General features: G+C 43.4%; 1 protein-coding gene across 1 annotated transcript in view; it reads left to right on the forward strand.

Annotated features, from left to right (window-relative positions):
• Positions 1 to 6,899: 6,899 nt before the first annotated feature.
• Positions 6,900 to 20,839, forward strand: part of LOC126161161 (mucin-4-like) — a 36,920-nt gene continuing 22,980 nt past the window's right edge. The window contains exons 1-2 of the mRNA XM_049916963.1: positions 6,900 to 7,830; positions 20,407 to 20,531. Of these exons, the coding sequence (XP_049772920.1) occupies positions 6,900 to 7,830; positions 20,407 to 20,531 (1,056 nt within the window). The remainder of the gene's footprint in view (positions 7,831 to 20,406; positions 20,532 to 20,839) is intronic.

Raw genomic sequence — 20,839 nt, forward strand, 5'->3', positions numbered from 1 at the left:
TTACTCTCCCCACCTATACGTTTTCCTTTTGTACCGTTTACACTCCATCGTCATCTGCCGTTACCAGGGCAGACATGAACTAACTTATTGCTCAGCTACCTGCACCATTTTTGTTAACTGGAGACTTCAATGCCTACCATCCCCTTTGGGGCTCTCCAGCATCCTGCCCGAGGGGCTCCTTGTTGGCAGACCTTTTCAACCAGCTCAATCTTGTCTGCCTCAATACTGGCGCCCCTACTTTTCTTTCGGACACATCTCATACCTATTCCCATTTAGACCTCTCTATCTGTACTCCCCAACTTGCACGCCGGTTTGAGTGGTATGCACTTGCTGATACATATTCGAGCGACCACTTCCTGTGTGTTATCCATCTCCTGCAGCATACTCCCTCTCCGTGCTCCTCTAGTTGGACCATCTCCAAGGCAGACTGGGGGCTGTTCTCTTCCAGGGCGACCTTTCAGGATCAAACCTTCACAAGCTGCGATCGTCAGGTCGCACACCTCACGGAAGTCATTCTCGCTGCTGCTGAACATTCCATCCCTCACCCTACTTCTTCTCCACGTCGCGTACCGGTCCCCTGGTGGACCGCAGCATGTAGAGACGCTTTACGTGCTCGTCGACGTGCTTTACGCACCTTTAAACGCCACCCTACAGTGGCGAATTGTATCAATTATAAACGATTACGTGCTCAGTGTCGTCGTATTATTAAAGAAAGCAAGAAAGCCTGCTTGGCTGCTTTCACAAGCACCTTCAACAGTTTTACTCCTTCTGTTGTCTGGGTAGCCTGCGCCGGCTATCTGGCACTAAGGTCCACTCCCCAGTTTCTGGCTTGACGGTCGCGAATGAAGTCCTTGTGGCCCCTGAGGCTGTCTCCAATGCCTTCGGCCGCTTTTTCGCCGACGTTTCGAGCTCCGCTCATTACCACCCTGCCTTCCTCCCCCGCAAACAGGCAGAGGAGGCTAGGCCACCTGACTTCCACTCCTCGAATTGTGAAAGTTATAATGGCCCATTCACCATGCGGGAACTCGAAACCGCACTTGGCCGATCACGGTCCTCCGTTCCAGGGCCCGATTCTATTCATATTCAGATGTTGAACCTTTCTCCTGCGGGTAAAGGTTTTCTTCTTCGTACATACAATCGCATCTGGATTGAGGGACATGTTCCCGCATGCTGGCGCGAGTCTATTCTTGTCCCGATTCCTAAGCCGGGGAAGGACAAGCACTTGCCTTCCAGTTATCGACCTATCTCGCTTACCAGCTGTGTCTGTAAAGTGATGGAGCGAATGGTTAACTCTCGATTGGTTTGGCTGCTTGAGTCTCGACGCCTACTTACAAATGTACAATGTGGATTTCGTAGGCGCCGCTCTGCTGTTGACCATCTGGTTACCTTGTCGACCTTCATTATGAATAACTTCTTGCGGAAGCGCCCGACCGCGGCTGTGTTCTTTGATTTGGAGAAGGCTTACGACACCTGTTGGAGGGCGGGCATTCTCCGCACCATGCATACATGGGGCCTTCGCGGTCGCCTCCCTCTTTTTATTCGTTCCTTTTTAATGGATCGACAGTTCAGGGTACGTGTGGGTTCTGTCCTGTCAGACACCTTTCGCCAGGAGAATGGGGTGCCACAGGGCTCAGTTTTGAGCGTCGCTCTGTTCGCCATCGCGATCAATCCAATAATGGATTGCCTCCCAGCTGATGTATCAGGCTCCCTTTTTGTGGACGATTTTACCATCTATTGCAGCGCGCAGCGTACACGTGTCCTGGAGCGCTGTCTTCAGCGTTCTCTTGACCGTCTTTACTCCTGGAGTGTCGCCAATGGCTTCCGTTTTTCTGCCGAGAAGACGGTCTGTATTAACTTCTGGCGCTACAAAGAGTTTCTCCCACCGTCCTTACGACTTGGTCCCGTTGCTCTCCCAATCGTGGAGACAACCAAATTTTTAGGCCTTACCTTTGACAGGAAACTTAGCTGGTCTCCACATGTGTCATATTTGGCCGCCCGTTGTACCCGTTCTTTAAATGTCCTCCGTGTTCTCAGTGGTATGTCGTGGGGAGCGGATCGAACCGTCCTACTTCGTCTATATCGGTCGATCGTCCGCTCCAAGCTGGATTATGGGAGCTTCGTATACTCCTCTGCACGGCCATCCATCTTACGCCGCCTAAACTCCATACAACATCGGGGTTTACGACTTGCGATCGGAGCATTTTATACCAGTCCCGTAGAGAGTCTTCATGCTGACGCTGGCGAATTGCCGCTCACTTACCGGCGCGATATACTGCTTTGTCGGTATGCCTGTCGGCTACTGTCAGTGCCCGACCATCCGTCTTATCGTTCCTTTTTTGACGACTCTCTTGACCTTCAATACGGGTTGTATGTCTCTGCCTTGCTACCCCCTGGAGTTCGCTTTCGTCGCCTCCTTCAACACCTTAATTTTTCACTCCCTGCAACCTTTCGAGTGGGCGAGAGCCGCACGCCACCTTGGCTCCAGGCTCAGGTCCACATTCACCTTGACCTCAGCTCGCTCCCAAAAGAGGTCACCCCCGGTTCGGTCTACCACTCCCGTTTTTTGGAACTTCGTTCGAAGTTCATCAACATGACTTTGTTATACAGATGGCTCTAAGACCAATGACGGGGTCGGGTGTTCCTTTATTGTCGGGGCACAAAGTTTCAAATACCGGCTCCATGGCCATTGTTCGGTCTTCACAGCTGAGCTCTTTGCCCTCTACCAGGCTGTTCTTTACATCTGCCGCCACCGACATTCTCCTTATGTCATCTGCTCAGATTCCCTGAGCGCCATCCAGAGCCTCAGTGATCCGTACCCGGTTCACCCTTTCGTACACCGGATCCAACGCTCTCTCCAGCAGCTGGTGGACGTCGGTACGCCGGTTAGCTTTATGTGGGTTCCTGGCCATGTCGGTATCCCTGGGAACGAAGCTGCAGATGCCGCGGCCAAGGCTGCGGTCCTCCAGCCTCGGACAGCTTCTTGTTGTGTCCCTTCGTCCGATTTTAGCAGGGTCATTTGTCGGCGCGTCGTGTCGCTGTGGCATGCCGATTGGGCTGCACTTACCGACAACAAGCTTCGGGCCTTAAAACCTCTTCCCGTGGCTTGGACGTCCTCCTCACGCCCTTCTCGGTAGGTCGTTTTAGCAAGGTTAAGAATTGGACACTGCCGGTTCAGCCATCGCCATCTGCTGACGGCTGCGCCGGCGCCGTTCTGCCCATGTGGGCACTTGCTGTCGGTTAGGCACATTTTAATGTCCTGTCCAGATCTTACCACACTGCGCCTCGATCTTAACCTGCCTAATACTTTCGATGCCATTTTAGCGGATGACCCACGAGCAGCTGCTCGTGTTCTTTGTTTTATCAATTTGACAAACCTCGCTAAAGACATTTGATGTTTTTTAATCCTCTGCCTGTCCGTCTGTCTTTTATTGTGTTTTCCCTTTTAGTTGTTGTTGTCAACTTGTGCCTCGCGGTGCATTTTTAGAGTAGTCAGGGCGCTAATGACCATTGAAGTTGTGCGCCCTAAAACCACAACAAAAAAAACCGTTCGTTCTGGTGAGTCGTTTCTTCTCTGTTCTGACTACCTGAGCAGCTTACAAGCTATCGACCACTGCTACCCTTACCATCCTTTAGTAGCGAATATCCAGGAGTGCATCAGTGTGCGCCCAGTAAGCAGTAAACTTGGTGCATGAGGAGCTTAAAAAATAGCCTTTACAAAAGATCTATGCGGCCAGGAGGGAAAAAAGATGAATTTAGTGTGGGAGATAGCCATAGTGGGCCAAAGGTAGTCACAGGTGTAGATGTTTAAATGTTTTAGGGACGGCTATGATTGGCTCAAAATTTCATAGTAGTGATGGGGATTCATGAGTGCAGATGTGAAGATATTTCTATTGGATGAAATGTGATAGTAGGAGAGCAGTTTCTGCCTGTTGCCTCACTCTGAAAACTGAGCAGTGTTGGTTAACCACAGCAGCTTAGTTAGAAGGGATATGGTTGCATTTGTTATAAAATTCTCATCGATTGGAGTTTAGAAAATACACTATTAGCTGCCGGTATCTGGCAATGGCAGAACGAGCTAGATTTTGTGGATGAGAGAACGACACTCGGTCTTGAGGCTTCAAGCTGAAAAGATTTTGTCTTAAGGAATGGTAGGAGTCCGGTCCCAGATTCCTACAGTCGTTAAGAGATAGAGGTGGGATGCAATAGGAGGTCCTACTTACGCTCGAGAGTGCCAAGAAACTATCATTGGCAATAACACATTTACTAGATAGTAATACAGGACTGTCATTTAAATCGCCGGGCCTCAGCCAGACCGGCAGGGTAGAGACTCGTCAGTGGTGGAAGGCAGGCTTGCGCTCCTCTCTCCGTATCGACAGCACAGCCAAACATTGGGTGGCGTCTGGTACATGACAGGTGGCTGTCGACCGTGAAATCCAGTGGCTTCCATCTCTGCGTATCGATCACAAAAGCGTTCAGGTGGACGTCTCGACGCAGATCCACCTAAGGTGCTCTGTTTCTCAGACAGGGGCTGTTAGCCCCTGTTTCGGAAACAGAAGCCAGCAGCATTGGTATCTGCCTCAGGGACGAGTTGAACAGCAGAGCTTCTCCTCTCGAAGGTGGATAACGGACATTGTATTGGTCACTCAGGTCAAGCCTCCTGCAAGCCTGCAAAGTTATGGCGGCTTTTGTGCCCCACCATGATGCTTTGGAATTTGACAGTGCAGCTGACAGCAGCTGCGTCCTTCCAGCCAGACTCGGGGTTCCATCGAGGATCGAAGACAGCTGGGCGTGCCGAGGGTCGACCTCCATAGCATCCCCTCACTGGATAGCTGAAACTGACACAAGGGCTGAGATTGTACACAGTGCAGTTTGCAATCAGTACTCATCAGACATTTGCTGCAAAGGGTGGGGTATTTATATTGACTCTTACCATGTACTCATACTCTGTAGGAATGGCAGACATGTGTCCAGTTTTCTCCTCGCTGTAAGATCTCAGAGCGACATCAGCAAACTTTTTCAGAGGATCTTTCCTGCTGGTTTTACACTTATTGTTGTTATGCCTAATCTTTCTTCGGACATTCTGCTTTAACAAGTACGACGTTATCTCTCGGCTTCCATGATGTCATTATGCTTCACTTGTAGAACTGTGTGCTCAGTTGTTCCCCTGTGCTGCGATGGCTTCAATGTTTGTCGCAACTTGCTCAACATTTGTCCCTGGCTGGCAGTCTACTAGTCATCGACACAGGTGGTTTGGCTTCTGGGAGCTGCCGGGTAGAATTGACGAATTTTTAGTGCCTGCTAGATAAACTATATTGGGGCGTTACAATAAGGTATACCTTAGTAGTGCAGAGGGAGATGGTTTCGCTTGAGAACAGATCAGGTACCAGGACTGAATTCTTGGCCAGTATTGCAACTGTCCTCTGACCCTGAGTATCAGCTGAGTGGTAACATTGAGCCACATATACATCACCATTATGGGGACGGAGAATTTTTCTTTAAAGTCAGTTCCGTTCTTCTGAATTCTTACAGCCAGCTATCTGCACTCCATATGCGCTTAGGTGAGAGAACTGGTGCTTGTTGGTACTTTCCTGAGTCTTTTCCTTAGGCTATAAACTTACTTAGAAATCATTGCGGATTTTCATGAACACAATTTTCGTATCATTCTATCTGAAATCAACCAATCTGTACCAACGTTTTTTGTATGTTTCTGCATGCTTTTCGCATTTTGTAATTGTATTGTCTGTTCAATAACTAGAAACATGTTAAGGCGTCTAGCAGTTAATCATTGTTGTAATGACCTTTAGTTGCATTTAGAAACTTTATGGAAACACTTATCAATATTTCTGATTTATGGTACCTGTCTTCAGTTGGGCATCCTTGTTAAATTCAAACATTCTGTTCTCACTTGCGTGACATTGCTTTTACATTCCTCATTATCTTATATGGGCACTCAGTTCATGGTAAAGGTCATCGTGTTCCAATCTTCTACCATATTGGGGGTATGCCAAGTGCTCAACTGACACATCACAATGCCTTCCAACTTCAGTTAGAGTTAATGCCCAGTTAAGTCAACGCCATTTTTGCTCCTATAGGCGGCAGGTTTTGTATTGAATGTTGTATTCTGTATGTACCAAATCACGTGCGCTTCATTCTTTTTCTTCTTACTACAGTGATTAGCATGTGAAGTGAAGGTTCGTTATCTAGTTTATTTCCCAGTGTTGAAATTTTAATGGCCACCTGTGTTTACAAGTACATTTCCTTTTATATAGCTCTTTCACCTCTGAAAAGCTTTGTGTGATATTTTCAGTCCATTTTAGACAGTAGGTACGCTTGTAACTGGCTGGGGTAAGTCAGTTCGAAGAGCAGAGGAAGGCAACAGCACATTACCTTGAGCAAGACTTTGCCTAGTAAAAGCACACAAGTGTTTGAACCAATCTTAGGATTGGATCTGAAGACAACTTTGCTTTGCTTAGGTCTGTCGTCAGAGGATTCTAAACCAGGTATGAGATGTGGTTAAGGCCTCTGAGTTGCCCCAAAATAACTGGAGCTCCAACGCAAATATTAGACCTGTTGAGGTAGAGATCTTATTGGAAATGGAGGCCACATGACAGAGTAGGTTTTGGTGTAAACTTTCTTCACCAATAAACTGATAACTTATTTTGATATTTTAAGTATTCATCTATCCAAGACGTTTTTATTTTTACAACTTTGTACATTCTACCGAAAGCAGTCACGTTTAAATCAGTTTCATTATAAGCAGTTTTCTTCAACTATATTATAGCTTCACATTTTACGATATATCCTCAAATATAAAACTGAGCTGTTAGTTCATAGATCATTTTGTTTACAGGGACAATGAGCGAAGAGGAGAAGAAAAGAAAACCAAAACAATTATTAAGATGAGGAAACCTCCACAGTGGAAATCTTATAAAAAGTTGGAGGAGGATATAGAATCGACAGAACAGGCCACTGGTGTTGAAGCACAGCCACCAGCAGCAACCACAAGTGGTAAAGGCTCAAGTAGCACAGTAACCCAACCACCGCCACCATCACCAATCACTGACTCTAGTAGTGAATCAAGTCAACTGTCATATGAGACTGCATTTGTTGATGCCTCTGGAAATACACCAGCCAGTGCTGATAACAGCAAAGGTGAAAGAGTGCAGGCATGGTATGAAACTAAATGCATAAGTCAAGACGAGCAGTCACCAGTAGAGTCAAAAGGCAGTGATCCACCTAGAACCACAGAACACAACACTCCAGCTTTGGCCGATAGTGATGGAGTCCAATTAGTTTCAGCTACTGTCAGTCAACCTATTACTAAAGAAGCATCTGTACATGTTCGGACCAATGGGGAAGGAACTAAGCTAGGGCCCATGCCCATTGGTGCAAGTCAGGAAGGAACAGAGGCAGTGCCAGCACCCAAGCCCATTGGGACCAGTGGGGAAGGTACCAAGCCAGTGAGAGCGCACATTGGTACCAGTGGGGAAGGAGCTGAGGTGGTGTCAGCACCTGCACCCAGTGGTACCATTGAGGATGAAGCCAAGCCAGCGCCAGCACCTGTGTGCATTGGGGCCAGTGGACAACAGGAAGAGACAGTGCCTGTACCCATGCACGTTAAGGTCAGAGAGGAAAGAGCAAAATCAGTGCCACTTCCCATAACCTTCGAGGCTGTTGGTGAAGGAGCTGAACCAGTGTCGCTGCCCATGTCTGTCGGGGCCATAGGGGAAGGAGCTGAGCCAGTAACAGCACCCATGCCCATCACAGCCAGTGCAGGAGGAGCGGAGCCAACGCTCATTCTTCATGAAGCTGGGCCAACGCGTACTTGGGGTAAGTTTTCAAATTACTATTGTGTAGAATGTTAACATCTATCCTTACGTTGGTTGTCTGCTGAATTAAGATTGTTGGAAAGACTTGATGACTTACTTTTTCTGAAGGAGTTACTCCAGTAGCAACGAATACTCGTCAGATTTATCGTCATAATAAAACTGGTGATTTATTTTGTTGTCAGGCCATGTACATTTCTCATACGTAAGAGGTTAATTTACTTTATTATTATTTCTTTTCTCAGACGTTATGTCTGGTCAAAAATGGAAAGTGACGCGGACCTTGATCAAGCGTGACTTCCTTTTAACTGTACGGTATATGTTATATTGCGTTTAGGAACTTTCAGGTAATTGAACATGTATCAATTACTGGTTTCTGTAGCTGTATATATAAGTTTGGATGTAGCTGTATTGCATTGATGTACTGGTGGATATTGTGTGGTATGACTCCTGTAGTTGATAGTATAATCGGTATAATGTCAACTTTATCCTGATGCCACATGTCCTTGACTTCCTCAGCCAGTTGGATGTATTTTTAAATTTTTTCTCCTGTTTTCTTCTGTATATTTGTTGTATTGGGTATGGATATTTCGATTAGTTGTGTTAATTTCTTCTTCTTATTGGTGAGTATGATGTCAGGTTTGTTATGTGGTGTTGTTTTATCTGTTATAATGGTTCTGTTCCAGTATAATTTGTATTCATCATTCTCCAGTACATTTTGTGGTGCATACTTGTATGTGGGAACGTGTTTTATTATTATTATTATTATTGACTTTTTTTTTCACAGACTTAAGTCTGGTTAAAAATGGAATGTGACGCGGACCTCGGTCAAGCGTGACTTCCTTGTAACTGTATGGTATATGTTATATTGCATTTAGGAACTTTCGGGTAATTGAACATGTATCAATAATTACAGATTTTTGTAGTTGTATATATATGTTTGGATGTAGCTGTATTGCATTGATGTACTGGTGAATATTGTGAGGTATGACTCCTGTAGTTGATAGTATAATTGGGATAATGTCGACTTTATCCTGATGCCACATGTCCTTGACTTCCTCAGCCAGTTGGATGTATTTTTAAATTTTTTCTCCTGTTTTCTTCTGTATATTTGTTGTGTTGGGTATGGATATTTCAATTAGTTGTGTTAATTTCTTCTTTTTATTGGTGAGTATGATGTCAGGTTATGTGGTGTTTTATCTGTTATAATCGTTCTGTTCCAGTATAACTTGTATTCATCATTCTCCAGTACATTTTGTGGTGTGTACTTGTATGTGAGAACGTGTTGTTTTATTAGTTTATGTTTTATGGCAAGTTGTTGATGTATTATTTTTGCTACATTGTCATGTCTTCTGGGGTATTCTGTATTTGCTAGTATTGTACATCCACTTGTGATGTGATCTACTGTTTCTATTTGTTGTTTGCAAAGTCTGCATTTATCTGTTGCGGTATTGGGATCTTTAATAATATGCTTGCTGTAATATCTGGTGTTTATTGTTTGATCCTGTATTGCGACCATGAATCCTTCCGTCTCACTGTATATATTGCCATTTCTTAGCCATGTGTTGGATGCGTCTTGATCTATGTGTCGCTGTGTTAGATGATACGGGTGCTTGCCGTGTAGTGTTTTCTTTTTCCAATTTACTTTCTTTGTATCTGTTGATGTTATGTGATCTAAAGGGTTGTAGAAGTGGTTATGAAATTGCAATGGTGTAGCCGATGTATTTATATGAGTGATTGCTTTGTGTATTTTGCTAGTTTCTGCTCGTTCTAGAAAGAATTTTCTTAAATTGTCTACCTATCCATAATGTAGGTTTTTTATATCTATAAATCCCCTTCCACCTTCCTTTCTGCTTAATGTGAATCTTTCTGTTGCTGAATGTATGTGATGTATTCTATATTTGTGGCATTGTGATCGTGTAAGTGTATTGAGTGCTTCTAGGTCTGTGTCACTCCATTTCACTACTCCAAATGAGTAGGTCAATACTGGTATAGCATAAGTATTTATAGCTTTTGTCTTGTTTCTTGCTGTCAATTCTGTTTTCAGTATTTTTGTTAGTCTTTGTCTATATTTTTCTTTTAGTTCTTCTTTAATATTTGTATTATCTATTCCTATTTTTTGTCTGTATCCTAGGTATTTATAGGCATCTGTTTTTTCCATCGCTTCTATGCAGTCGCTGTGGTTATCCAATATGTAATCTTCTTGTTTAGTGTGTTTGCCCTTGACTATGCTATTTTTCTTACATTTGTCTGTTCCAAAAGCCATATTTATATCATTGCTGAATACTTCTGTTATCTTTAGTAATTGGTAGAGTTGTTGTTTGGTTGCTGCCAGTAGTTTTAGATCATCCATGTATAGCAAATGTGTGATTTTGTGTGGGTATGTTCCAGTAATATTATATCCATAATTTGTATTATTTAGCATGTTGGATAGTGGGTTCAGAGCAAGGCAGAACCAGAAAGGACTTAATGAGTCTCCTTGGTATATTCCACGCTTAATCTGTATTGGCTGGGATGTGATGTTATCTGAATTTGTTTGGATATTAAGTGTGGTTTTCCAGTTTTTCATTACTGTGTTTAGAAACTGTATCAATTTAGGATCTGCTTTGTATATTTCCAAAATCTGCAGTAACCATGAGTGGGGTACACTATCAAAGGCTTTTTGGTAATCAATGTATGCGTAGTGTAGGGACCTTTGTTTAGTTTTAGCTTGATATGTCACCTCTGTATCTATTATCAGTTGCTCTTTACATCCTCGTGCTCCTTTGCAGCAACCTTTTTGTTCTTCATTTATAATTTTGTTCTGTGTTGTATGTGTCATTAATTTCTGTGTGATGACTGAAGTTAACATTTTGTATATTGTTGGTAGGCATGTTATGGGGCGATATTTAGCTGGGTTTGCTGTGTCTGCTTGATCTTTAGGTTTCAGATAGGTTATTCCATGTGCAAGTGTATCAGGGAGTGTGTATGGGTCTGCAATGTAACTGTTAAATAATTTAGTTAGATGTGAATGTGTTGAGGTGAACTTCTTCAGCCAGTAATTTGCTATTCTATCATTTCCAGGGGCTTTCCAATTGTGTATAGAATTAATTGCTCGGGTGACTTCATGTTGCAAAATTATCACTTCAGGCATTTGTGGTATCATCTTGTATGTGTCTGTTTCTGCTTGTATCCACCGTGCATGCCTGTTATGTTGTACCGGGTTTGACCATATGTTGCTCCAGAAGTGTTCCATGTCTGTTATGTTTGGTGGATTGTCTATTTTAATGTGTGTGTTATCTATTGTCTGGTAAAATCTCTTTTGGTTTGTGTTGAATGTTTGGTTTTGTTTCCTTCTATTTTCACTTTTTTTGTATCTTCTAAGTCGTTTGGCCAATGCTTGCAATTTCTGCTTTTTTTCGTCTAATTGCTCTATTGCTTCTTGTTGCGAGATTTTACCTAACCTTTTTCGTTTTTTGTCTGATATTTCATTTCTTATAAATTGTGTTAGCTGTCCGATGCCTTTTCTCAGTTTTTCTATTCTGATCTGTAACCTGTGTTGCCATGCTGGTTTGGTGCGTTTCTTCTGTGTGTTGGTTTGTTCTGATCTCTGCCTAGTGTGTATATTATTATTATTATTATTATTATTATTATTATTATTATTATTAGGTTGTCTTATGGTTATGGCTTACACTGGAAAAACGTATTTATAACTCCACTGAAATCGAGCCAACACAGACATTGTAAAGGATTACATGTGGCACTTTAGCATATTCTGAAATATGATAAAGTGCCACATGTAATATGTTTGTAATCCACAGTTCTCCATAGAGAATGTGAACTGGTGGCGGATATGAATGCAAGCCTTCACACTTTTCTTCTCAAAGTAATGGGCTGTGTTAAAACTGAATACTATCTTACATCTAAATTGGATAAATATTTTGTTGTTGAAAATATTAAAACCAGGAGCAGCTTGAACCTGGCAACATGAGATTTCTATGTTTATCAGTGAGAGATTTCTAACATACGAAATTGATTCCTTGGCAGATGTGAGGATAGATATTATTTTTATTAGTTTCGGGCTCGTTTGTGGAACAAATTTATTACAGTAATGATGTTGCATACAATGCTGAGGGACGTACACTAGATATACCCAGAGGTTTGACGTGGAGGACGAGAACAGGTATAGAGTGCAAGAGTTAGTTCTTAATGTTTACTTACAAACAGGCAGTACACTGCATTATAGGGCATCTGTTTTATTGGGAAAGCAACTGAGGGTCATCGGAAGATGACGCGACTTGCAGCTTCTTTTTTGGCGAAGAGTCCAATAAAGTGATGGCAGTGAACAGCAACTGTTAATGGGTGGCTCTGAGGCTACTTGCCACTTTGAAGGCTGCTGTTTATACCTACCGTACAATTATTTCTAGCAAACTGCTGCAAACCGTGTATAGTCAGGTAGACGATTTAATTAGAACGTTACTCGAACTGTAATTTTAGTTGACCCTTCATTGGTCGTGGCATATTTCTGCATGCTAAGACCCAAAGGTTACATGATGGAGAATTTTTGCATGTCGAGTTCCAAACAATGAGATGTCGTACAAAAGTGCATCATATAACTTCAAAGCTTACTCCAGTATTGGAGGCTCCGGACTTAGAGATTTCATAACAAACATGGTTACTAAATCATGACGAGTTTTAACCATCGCTCACAAGCTTGCTACCCATCTTTAAGACGCGTCACGCAGTACTGTGTACTATCCAGTGACATTACTTGTTTAGTTAGGTGGATAACCTTTATTGCAGATACGCAGGTGGAGATGTATAGAAGTTGAAACATCTTGCATCACTTTCTCAAGTTTTTAAGTTTCGTCTGTGCTGCAGTGTTAATTCATCACCTGCGCACGACGTGTGGTATCGCTTCCTCTGTAAAAACGTCGCATGTGCATGCCATTGATAAAATCGGAAATTCAATCCAGTTGATAAAGCAGTTACAAGCTAAATGGTTGGTGGATGCAGTAAGTGTGCCTGACGAGTAATTCTTGTTGACATTCGCAGGCTACCATAAGTGAGTTTTCAGCGAAATGATAGGTTTGAATATTTCGTCTCGTTTGGTATTCAGAGACTTTGTCAAAATTTCAAATACGTACTGAGTAGATCTATGTACGTATTTAGAAGCTATAAATTTAGATTATATACAGCATTTGAGAAAAAACTACAATTATTTGGATAACAGCTATCCTTTAGCTGCTTTTACAGTGCAGTCCAGACAATTCAATGAACATGACTGTATAAAGGATTTTTGTAAGATTTAAATGTCTTAAATTTTTATGTGATAGCTCTACAAACTAAAAATAACTGCCGACTGAGACAAGTCTAGATTGCTATCTACTGTTTTCGCACTACGTGAACGTGTTCTGATTTTTTTGTATTAACCAAGCGTAGACGACGTTTGAAAACCTCAATTTTTTTCATTCCTCGTGCAACAGATGTTATACGCATGTACTGCTTATTAGATGTAAAAACCCTTTGTATTTTCTACTTTATACGTTTATCTTCCAGTACTGACAAAGTTTACCCAAGGATCTGCATGATGGCAGAGTCTATCGGCACTAGCTTTAGATTTGTGACTTATCACATATGTACCCAAGAAGTGTGGAGCGAAATTGTCTTCGACAAACGCCTGTGTCTCCCATAATGGCACAAGGCAATCACTTACACAGGAGCCAGTGTGAAGGGTCAAAATAAAGTGTGTGTCTGGTAGGTCATTAACATTTCCAGGGCTAGTGTTCTAGCTTTGTTTTCTGAACCCCATAACTAATTGCTTTTAGTCATTCTTGTATTGTGCCGAATAGCTTACTGTGATAGAAACCGCTTTCATGACTTGTGACGTGGCGCTACAGTTATCGCATCTACGCTCTTTGGCACGATTGAGGCTAGGTTCGGGGTTCTGGGAGGCAAAATCGTAAGTGTCTTTATAGAGGTTTAATTTGATAAAATACACTCCTGGAAATGGAAAAAAGAACACATTGACACCGGTGTGTCAGACCCACCATACTTGCTCCGGACACTGCGAGAGGGCTGTACAAGCAATGATCACACGCACGGCACAGCGGACACACCAGGAACCGCGGTGTTGGCCGTCGAATCGCGCTAGCTGCGCAGCATTTGTGCACCGCCGCCGTCAGTGTCAGCCAGTTAGCCGTGGCATACGGAGCTCCATCGCAGTCTTTAACACTGGTAGCATGCCGTGACAGCGTGGACGTGAACCGTATGTGCAGTTGACGGACTTTGAGCGAGGGCGTATAGTGGGCATGCGGGAGGCCGGGTGGACGTACCGCCGAATTGCTCAACACGTGGGGCGTGAGGTCTCCACAGTACATCGATGTTGTCGCCAGTGGTCGGCGGAAGGTGCACGTGCCCGTCGACCTGGGACTGGACCGCAGCAACGCACGGATGCACGCCAAGACCGTAGGATCCTACGCAGTGCCGTAGGGGACCGCACCGCCACTTCCCAGCAAATTATGGACACTGTTGCTCCTGGGGTATCGGCGAGGACCATTCGCAACCGTCTCCATGAAGCTGGGCTACGGTCACACACACCGTTAGGCCGTCTTCCGCTCACGCCCCAACATCGTGCAGCCCGCCTCCAGTGGTGTCGCGACAGGTGTGAATGGAGGGACGAATGGAGACGTGTCGTCTTCAGCGATGAGAGTCGCTTCTGCCTTGGTGCCAATGATGGTCGTATGCGTGTTTGGCGCCGTGCAGGTGAGCGCCACAATCAGGACTGCATACGACCGAGGCACACAGGGCCAACACCCGGCATCATGGTGTGGGGAGCGATCTCCTACACTGGCCGTACACCACTGGTGATCGTCGAGGGGACACTGAATAGTGCACGGTACATCCAAACCGTCATCGAACCCATCGTTCTACCATTCCTAGACCGGCAAGGGAACTTGCTGTTCCAACAGGACAATGCACGTCCGCATGTATCCCGTGCCACCCAACGTGCTCTAGAAGGTGTAAGTCAACTACCCTGGCCAGCAAGATCTCCGGATCTGTCCCCCATTGAGCATGTTTAGGACTGGATGAAGCGTCGTCTCACGCGGTCTGCACGTCCAGCACGAATGCTGGTCCAACTGAGGCGCCAGGTGGAAATGGCATGGCAAGCCGTTCCACAGGACTACATCCAGCATCTCTACGATCGTCTCCATGGAAGAATAGCAGCCTGCATTGCTGCGGAAGGTGGATATACACTGTACTAGTGCCGACATTGTGCATGCTCTGTTGCCTGTGTCTGTGCCTGTGGTTCTGTCAGTGTGATCATGTGATGTATCTGACCCCAGGAATGTGTGAATAAAGTTTCCCCTTCCTGGGACAATGAATTCACGGTGTTCTTATTTCAATTTCCAGGAGTGTATTTATTAATCAATCTCCAGCCTCTCTTGAAATGCGTTTAAACTACCGTAGTTAATAGAACCGCGAACAACTATTACAAAAATACGAACATGTTGAGTGGAAACGTAAACCATACTGATAGAGAGTATAACACAGAATGTGTGTTTTTTGTATTGGAGACGAAATATCACAAATCACGCATCGGATTAATATCGAAAACGGGTTCAATATATTGAAAAGCGCTGGACTGTGATACTATTGTTGACACCTGTGCCCCACTCCTCGGGTGGAGTGGGGTGCAAAATTGAAATCTTAAATAGGAATATCATGTGGAGACAAAATACGTAAGTTTTGAATGTAGCACTACTGCCGTTACACAATAGATGGAGCTGTAATAGACAAATAACACAACTGAGTTCCAAAATATATTATCTCCAGAAAAACGGACTGGATAAGAAAAGGAATAGATGTGTTCAGTAATTGTGAGAAAGCTTGAGGTGCCCTCACCTCTCTCCAGTGGGGTGTTTCTTTGTGAGAATTGGCAGTAAGTGCTAAAGAAGTTTACGTTCACTTCCATGCACTTATTTATCTGTGCATTGAACAATTAGACACATCTAAGAAGTTTACAATCCAGTCTGCTGGCAAGAGTTGATATTGAATCATCTAATCACGCATTGTTGGCACTTCAATAGAAACTTCACTCTGAAAGTAATCCCATTATCAAAAGCAAGGCAAATGCCAGCAATCTTCCAGACTAAGACACTGGACCACCTCATTAGACCCACAATTGTACGTGCATTCTGCTTCCCATACTGCTACAGAATGTGCTGGACCGACACTGCCTGTCATTAGTCCAAGTGAAGGTCTGCAAGCAGTACTGGAATATCGCACTCAAAGAATGTTATTTATTACCATTTAAGATGCCATCGATAAAGAATGGACACCGTGTTTGTCACCAATTATTCCACACCTTGAACACTGATTTTTTTTTACCTTCACGTAACCAGTCCAATAACGCTTGTTGGGTGGAATGAATATTGGTGTGGGTTCCATCAGAGATGGAGCACCACCTCAGATGGTGTCAGGGATGGAGAGGAAATTGGCTGTGCCATTCCAAAGAAACTGTTCTGGCATTTTCCTTGAGCGATCTAGGGAAATCACACCATCGTCCTACCGAATGAGAGTAGTTTTTGAGATTGTTCTCTCAGGACAGAAAAAACTATATATATATATAGTGTGTGTATGTGGGGGGGGGGGGGGGCGGCGCACGCGCATGCTAACTACTGTGCCACTTCACTTGGCTGTTATGTCTATTGCCGGCCGGATTGGCCCAGCGGTTCTAGGCGCTACAGTCTGAAACCGCGTGACCGCTACGGTCGCAGGTTCCAATCCTGCGTCGGCCATGGATGTGTGTGATGTCCTCAGGTTAGTTAGGTTTAAGTAGTTCTAAGTTCTAGGGGACCGATGACCTCAGCAGTTAAGTCCCATAGTGCTCAGAGCCATTTGAACCATTTTGTTATGTCTATTACTTGATTCGCGAAAGTAGACTAGTCAGAAAAAGGCAAGAGCAGAAAAACTGGGGTATCTGTATCTGCTGATCAGAATGAGATTTTCACTTTGCAGTGGAGTGTATGCTGATATGAAACTTCCTGGCAGATTAAAACTGTGAGCTGGACCGAGACTCTAACTCGGAACCTTCGCCTTTCGCGGGCAAGTGCTCTACCAACTGAGCTACCCAAGCACGACTCACGCCCCGTCCTCACAGATACTGGCAGAAGTTTTGTATCTGCTGACCTGCATTTTATGATTTGCTACCCCTGGCAAGACAGGAAATATGAAACGGACATTATTTTCTAAATTTCAAATACGGCAATCGGTAGTCTAATTACCGGTTCACCTCTTAATCGAGGAGTGCTAATGTGGGAATTACGATTAAATGCAGTTTCTTCTATCACTTTTTCTTAAACTTTTCTCCGTGGAGAACTGTTCATTAACCAGACAAAAAGAAGCGAGCGATTGTACCCTGTTTAGAAAACGTTGAGCATAAAGGGTTACAGCATAATAGACATTCCTACCACTTCCTTCCTAAATGTAAGCTACTTCAGTTTTCTATCATGTAGCTTGCATTCTAATAAATAACGCATTGCGGTTATGAAGGAAAGTATTTAAGAAATGAGGGACGAGGTGTACACAATGAGTGAGTGAATGAGTGTTTCCCGTTTTTTAATCAGATGCGTAGTTTTTGAGATTCTCTCAGGACAGAAAACACCCTATATATTAAAAATGTATTGTTGAAATCTCTGACTATAAAGATTTTGCCATAAACAAACTTGCTCGTTAGTTCATGACGAAGAGGGTACAGAACGCATCGCATCTCTTAAGTTGTGGGAATAGACCCGATTTTAGTCCCATATAAATTGTGCCTTATACTTCTGTTTTTTCTTAAGTGTTTCCTCAGAGCAATGTTGGCAACACTTTCGGTGATCTGAAGAAACGACGTGCACGTGCGTAGGCTCTTCGGTGACGCCAGTTCGGAGTTGTGGCTTGTGGGGAGACACAAATACTAGTGGATATTCTTTCTCAGTTTGTCGCCAAAGATTACTTTGTTCTGAAGTATCACTTGCACGATATCTTACTTTCGGAAGGACGAGATGGAAACTTACCCTTCATAACTGGGTGATGTGGAGCTTTATCGAAACTAGTTGACGGATGTTCTACAATCGGACCAACTAATTTTTAAACAAATTCAAGAACTTGGAGAGGCTTTCAAAAAATAAAAGCGGTCGCCCCACATTAACAGCAAGGAGGGCTTTGCGGTTATAGGAAAATATGTATGAGAACAACATAAGCTAGTGTTAACGTCCTCTTAGCCGAAAATGAGTAGCTTTTTCATTATAGAAACTTGAAAGTTGGTTTTAGCGGGGCATGCGTTCCCGTGTGGAGAACATGAAATAAAAGTTCGTGGGACTAGATTTCTAGCTAAGACAGCGCTTGTACAACGGCAATAAACACTGTGATAATTTTAGCACAAAGAAAGTGTTAAATGAAATACGAATGGCTATTTTGTACGAAAAAAGTAACGATGGGGTACTATTAATCGAGAAAATCACCGGTGTGAAATAACCGTACATTCGGTATGAGGTGACGAATGGTGTTCTCTAAAAGTTCAGAGCTCTCAGGCCTTCCCCACATTCGTCAGTTCTATCTATAAATGTGATACAAAGATGGGTACGAGAAGGTACAAAAGATCTGTGTATGGACCGCGGTCCGGAAGTTTTAACAGAAACAAGCCAATTTTTGTGGCATAACAGAGTGTGGCTGTAGAGTGAGTGTGGTTAGAATGTGACTCTCAACGGCAGAATAGAGCCACTGGTATTTTCTTCATACACAAGCCTTGGTCAGTGCGCGGGCATCAGTTTCCCAAATCCGGAAGACAGTTGTCAAAAATACTCGGAAAAAATGGACACTGAAGTTTTCCGAATGCTGTTACGTACAAAGCATTTCGCCACAGTTAGATGACCTGCTGATTGTGAAGCGATGTAACCTTCTAATCACGAAATCTCTGAAAAAATCCGCCTCTATCAATCAATTTTCCTTTTAGTACAGTATTTATTATATTCAAATGTACCAAACATTGACATGCGCCATAACTTTGTGATCAATGTCATTTTCATTTTTAATCACTACTTGTATTAAGAGACGAGTACTTATAATGAAATGAAATTTGGTTGAAAAGTGGGAAACGTAAAATAGAAAATGAAACCATTTTTTTGTTTCTTGAATTTACACTACAGACATATTAAAAACACATACCTTAATCATAAAGACCACGTCGTTCCATCTTATACGAAGCTTCTTCACGAGTTAGGTCATTATACGTCCCTCCTTCACAGATGCTGTACCAGGTATGTCCTGTCTGCTCGATGTCAGATTATACCATATTCTCGTGCAAAGTTTTTGTCTGTTTCAAATCCTACAGTAGTCTTGATAGCCTGTTAGCGTCCACGTGTCGCATATATCCGTACCACTTCAGCCGCTGCTAGGTTATTTTGCATTGTAGCCTTAAGACTTTAGCCTGTTTTGGGATTTCCTCAATCCGCATCGTATCCCTTCACTTTTCCGACCGTACTATGAACAAAACTAGAGGCAGCTGCCTGAATTGTGCTGATTGTTTTTACTTTTCATGGCCCATGTTTCACAAGCAAGTCAAAATGGGCATCTAATAAGTTTCATAGATAACACATGTCTTTGATATTTCCTTATTCAGAATTATGTCTTAAACTATCCTATAGAAGTTAATACTTACTTGAATGATGTCCATAGTGCCAGTATCGGAGAGAACACTGCCAAGATGCCTGAAATGAGTCATCTGAAGCTGTCCCTCCAGCCCCTGCCCATTTCGACTTGCGCCACTGATTGCCAATGGCTTTCCTTGACAAACACTTCACTTTTCTCCTGGGTAAAGAACAAATACTTGGGCACCTTCAGCCCACGCGTTTAAGCGATCTTGGTCTTTTTTGGTCTCTCCAGACGTTTGTCATAAGTAAACTTGGATTTTACTTTTTTACCCTCAGTAGTTTGGTGTACTTTCCTCTCTGTCTCGTTCGTTACAGTAATGAAAAGGAAGTCAGAATGCCGCTTTGCATTAACCCACATTTCATGCCAAAACTTACCGTTTTTGCGGGGTTTTAATTGTAATGTGGGTATCTCCGTACAGATTCTATATCATGTGTAAAATGTCATTCTGTATTAGTTTTCAATGTTTCTCGAACCTTTTCCTTGTTTAGCATAAATTACTAAAATTATTTATTAACTTTCGCTGTCCCATGCAATTAGCAATTAAAACAGAGGATGATATTTTGATTAGAGAATTAGAAATTAGATGAATATTTTATAACCATTTCAATTAGGAAAGATATATTGAAGTCAAACAAATGTTAAATTGCCTCTAATGAGAATCAAAGCAGCGATCTCATGATATAAGATTGACATGCGACGTGCTCACTTAAGAGTGACAACGTTAAGTGGAACTGTTCTGTATGCAATATGCTTACAATCTTCAGACTTTATTTTAGCGTTTATAGAACTGCTTTTTATTAAGACAGGAAACTGACGTCCATGGACTGTGATTAGTCCAACTACGGCCTGTCAACACGTTCCTCTGGTTACATCTTGGTTTAGTAAGTTATCGTTTGTGATTCAGTCCGTGGCATGATGTCGACCCTGCTGCAAGTGGTGCGGGCTGCGCGCCCGTCCGTGCCGGCCTCTGCCCCTGACAGTCCTGCAGACAGCGTAGCGGCAGGAGTGAGGCTCAGAGTAGCACCTGCTGTGGGTGACGTCACAGAGGGCACTCACAGTGGACATGGCAACGGCAACGGCAACGGCAGCGGCAATCGCAATGGCAGTGGAGATGGCGACGGAACTGAAAGTTCTGCCGTTTCTGCTATAAAACCGGTAAGTGCGCGAACTGCCGCAGTTTAGACTAGCGGCTTCCACACGTTCCTGGCCGGTCGTGTCTGCACTAACGTGTAACATATATCTGAAATAGTTTCTTCGGTAAATGAGTTTCGACAAATGAACACTGCGGTTTAAAGATTTGTCTCAATGAACATTTATGGCTCTTCAAATCTTTAAGA

This window comes from Schistocerca cancellata, chromosome 2, assembly GCF_023864275.1.
Source record: "Schistocerca cancellata isolate TAMUIC-IGC-003103 chromosome 2, iqSchCanc2.1, whole genome shotgun sequence".
Taxonomy (NCBI): domain Eukaryota; kingdom Metazoa; phylum Arthropoda; class Insecta; order Orthoptera; family Acrididae; genus Schistocerca; species Schistocerca cancellata.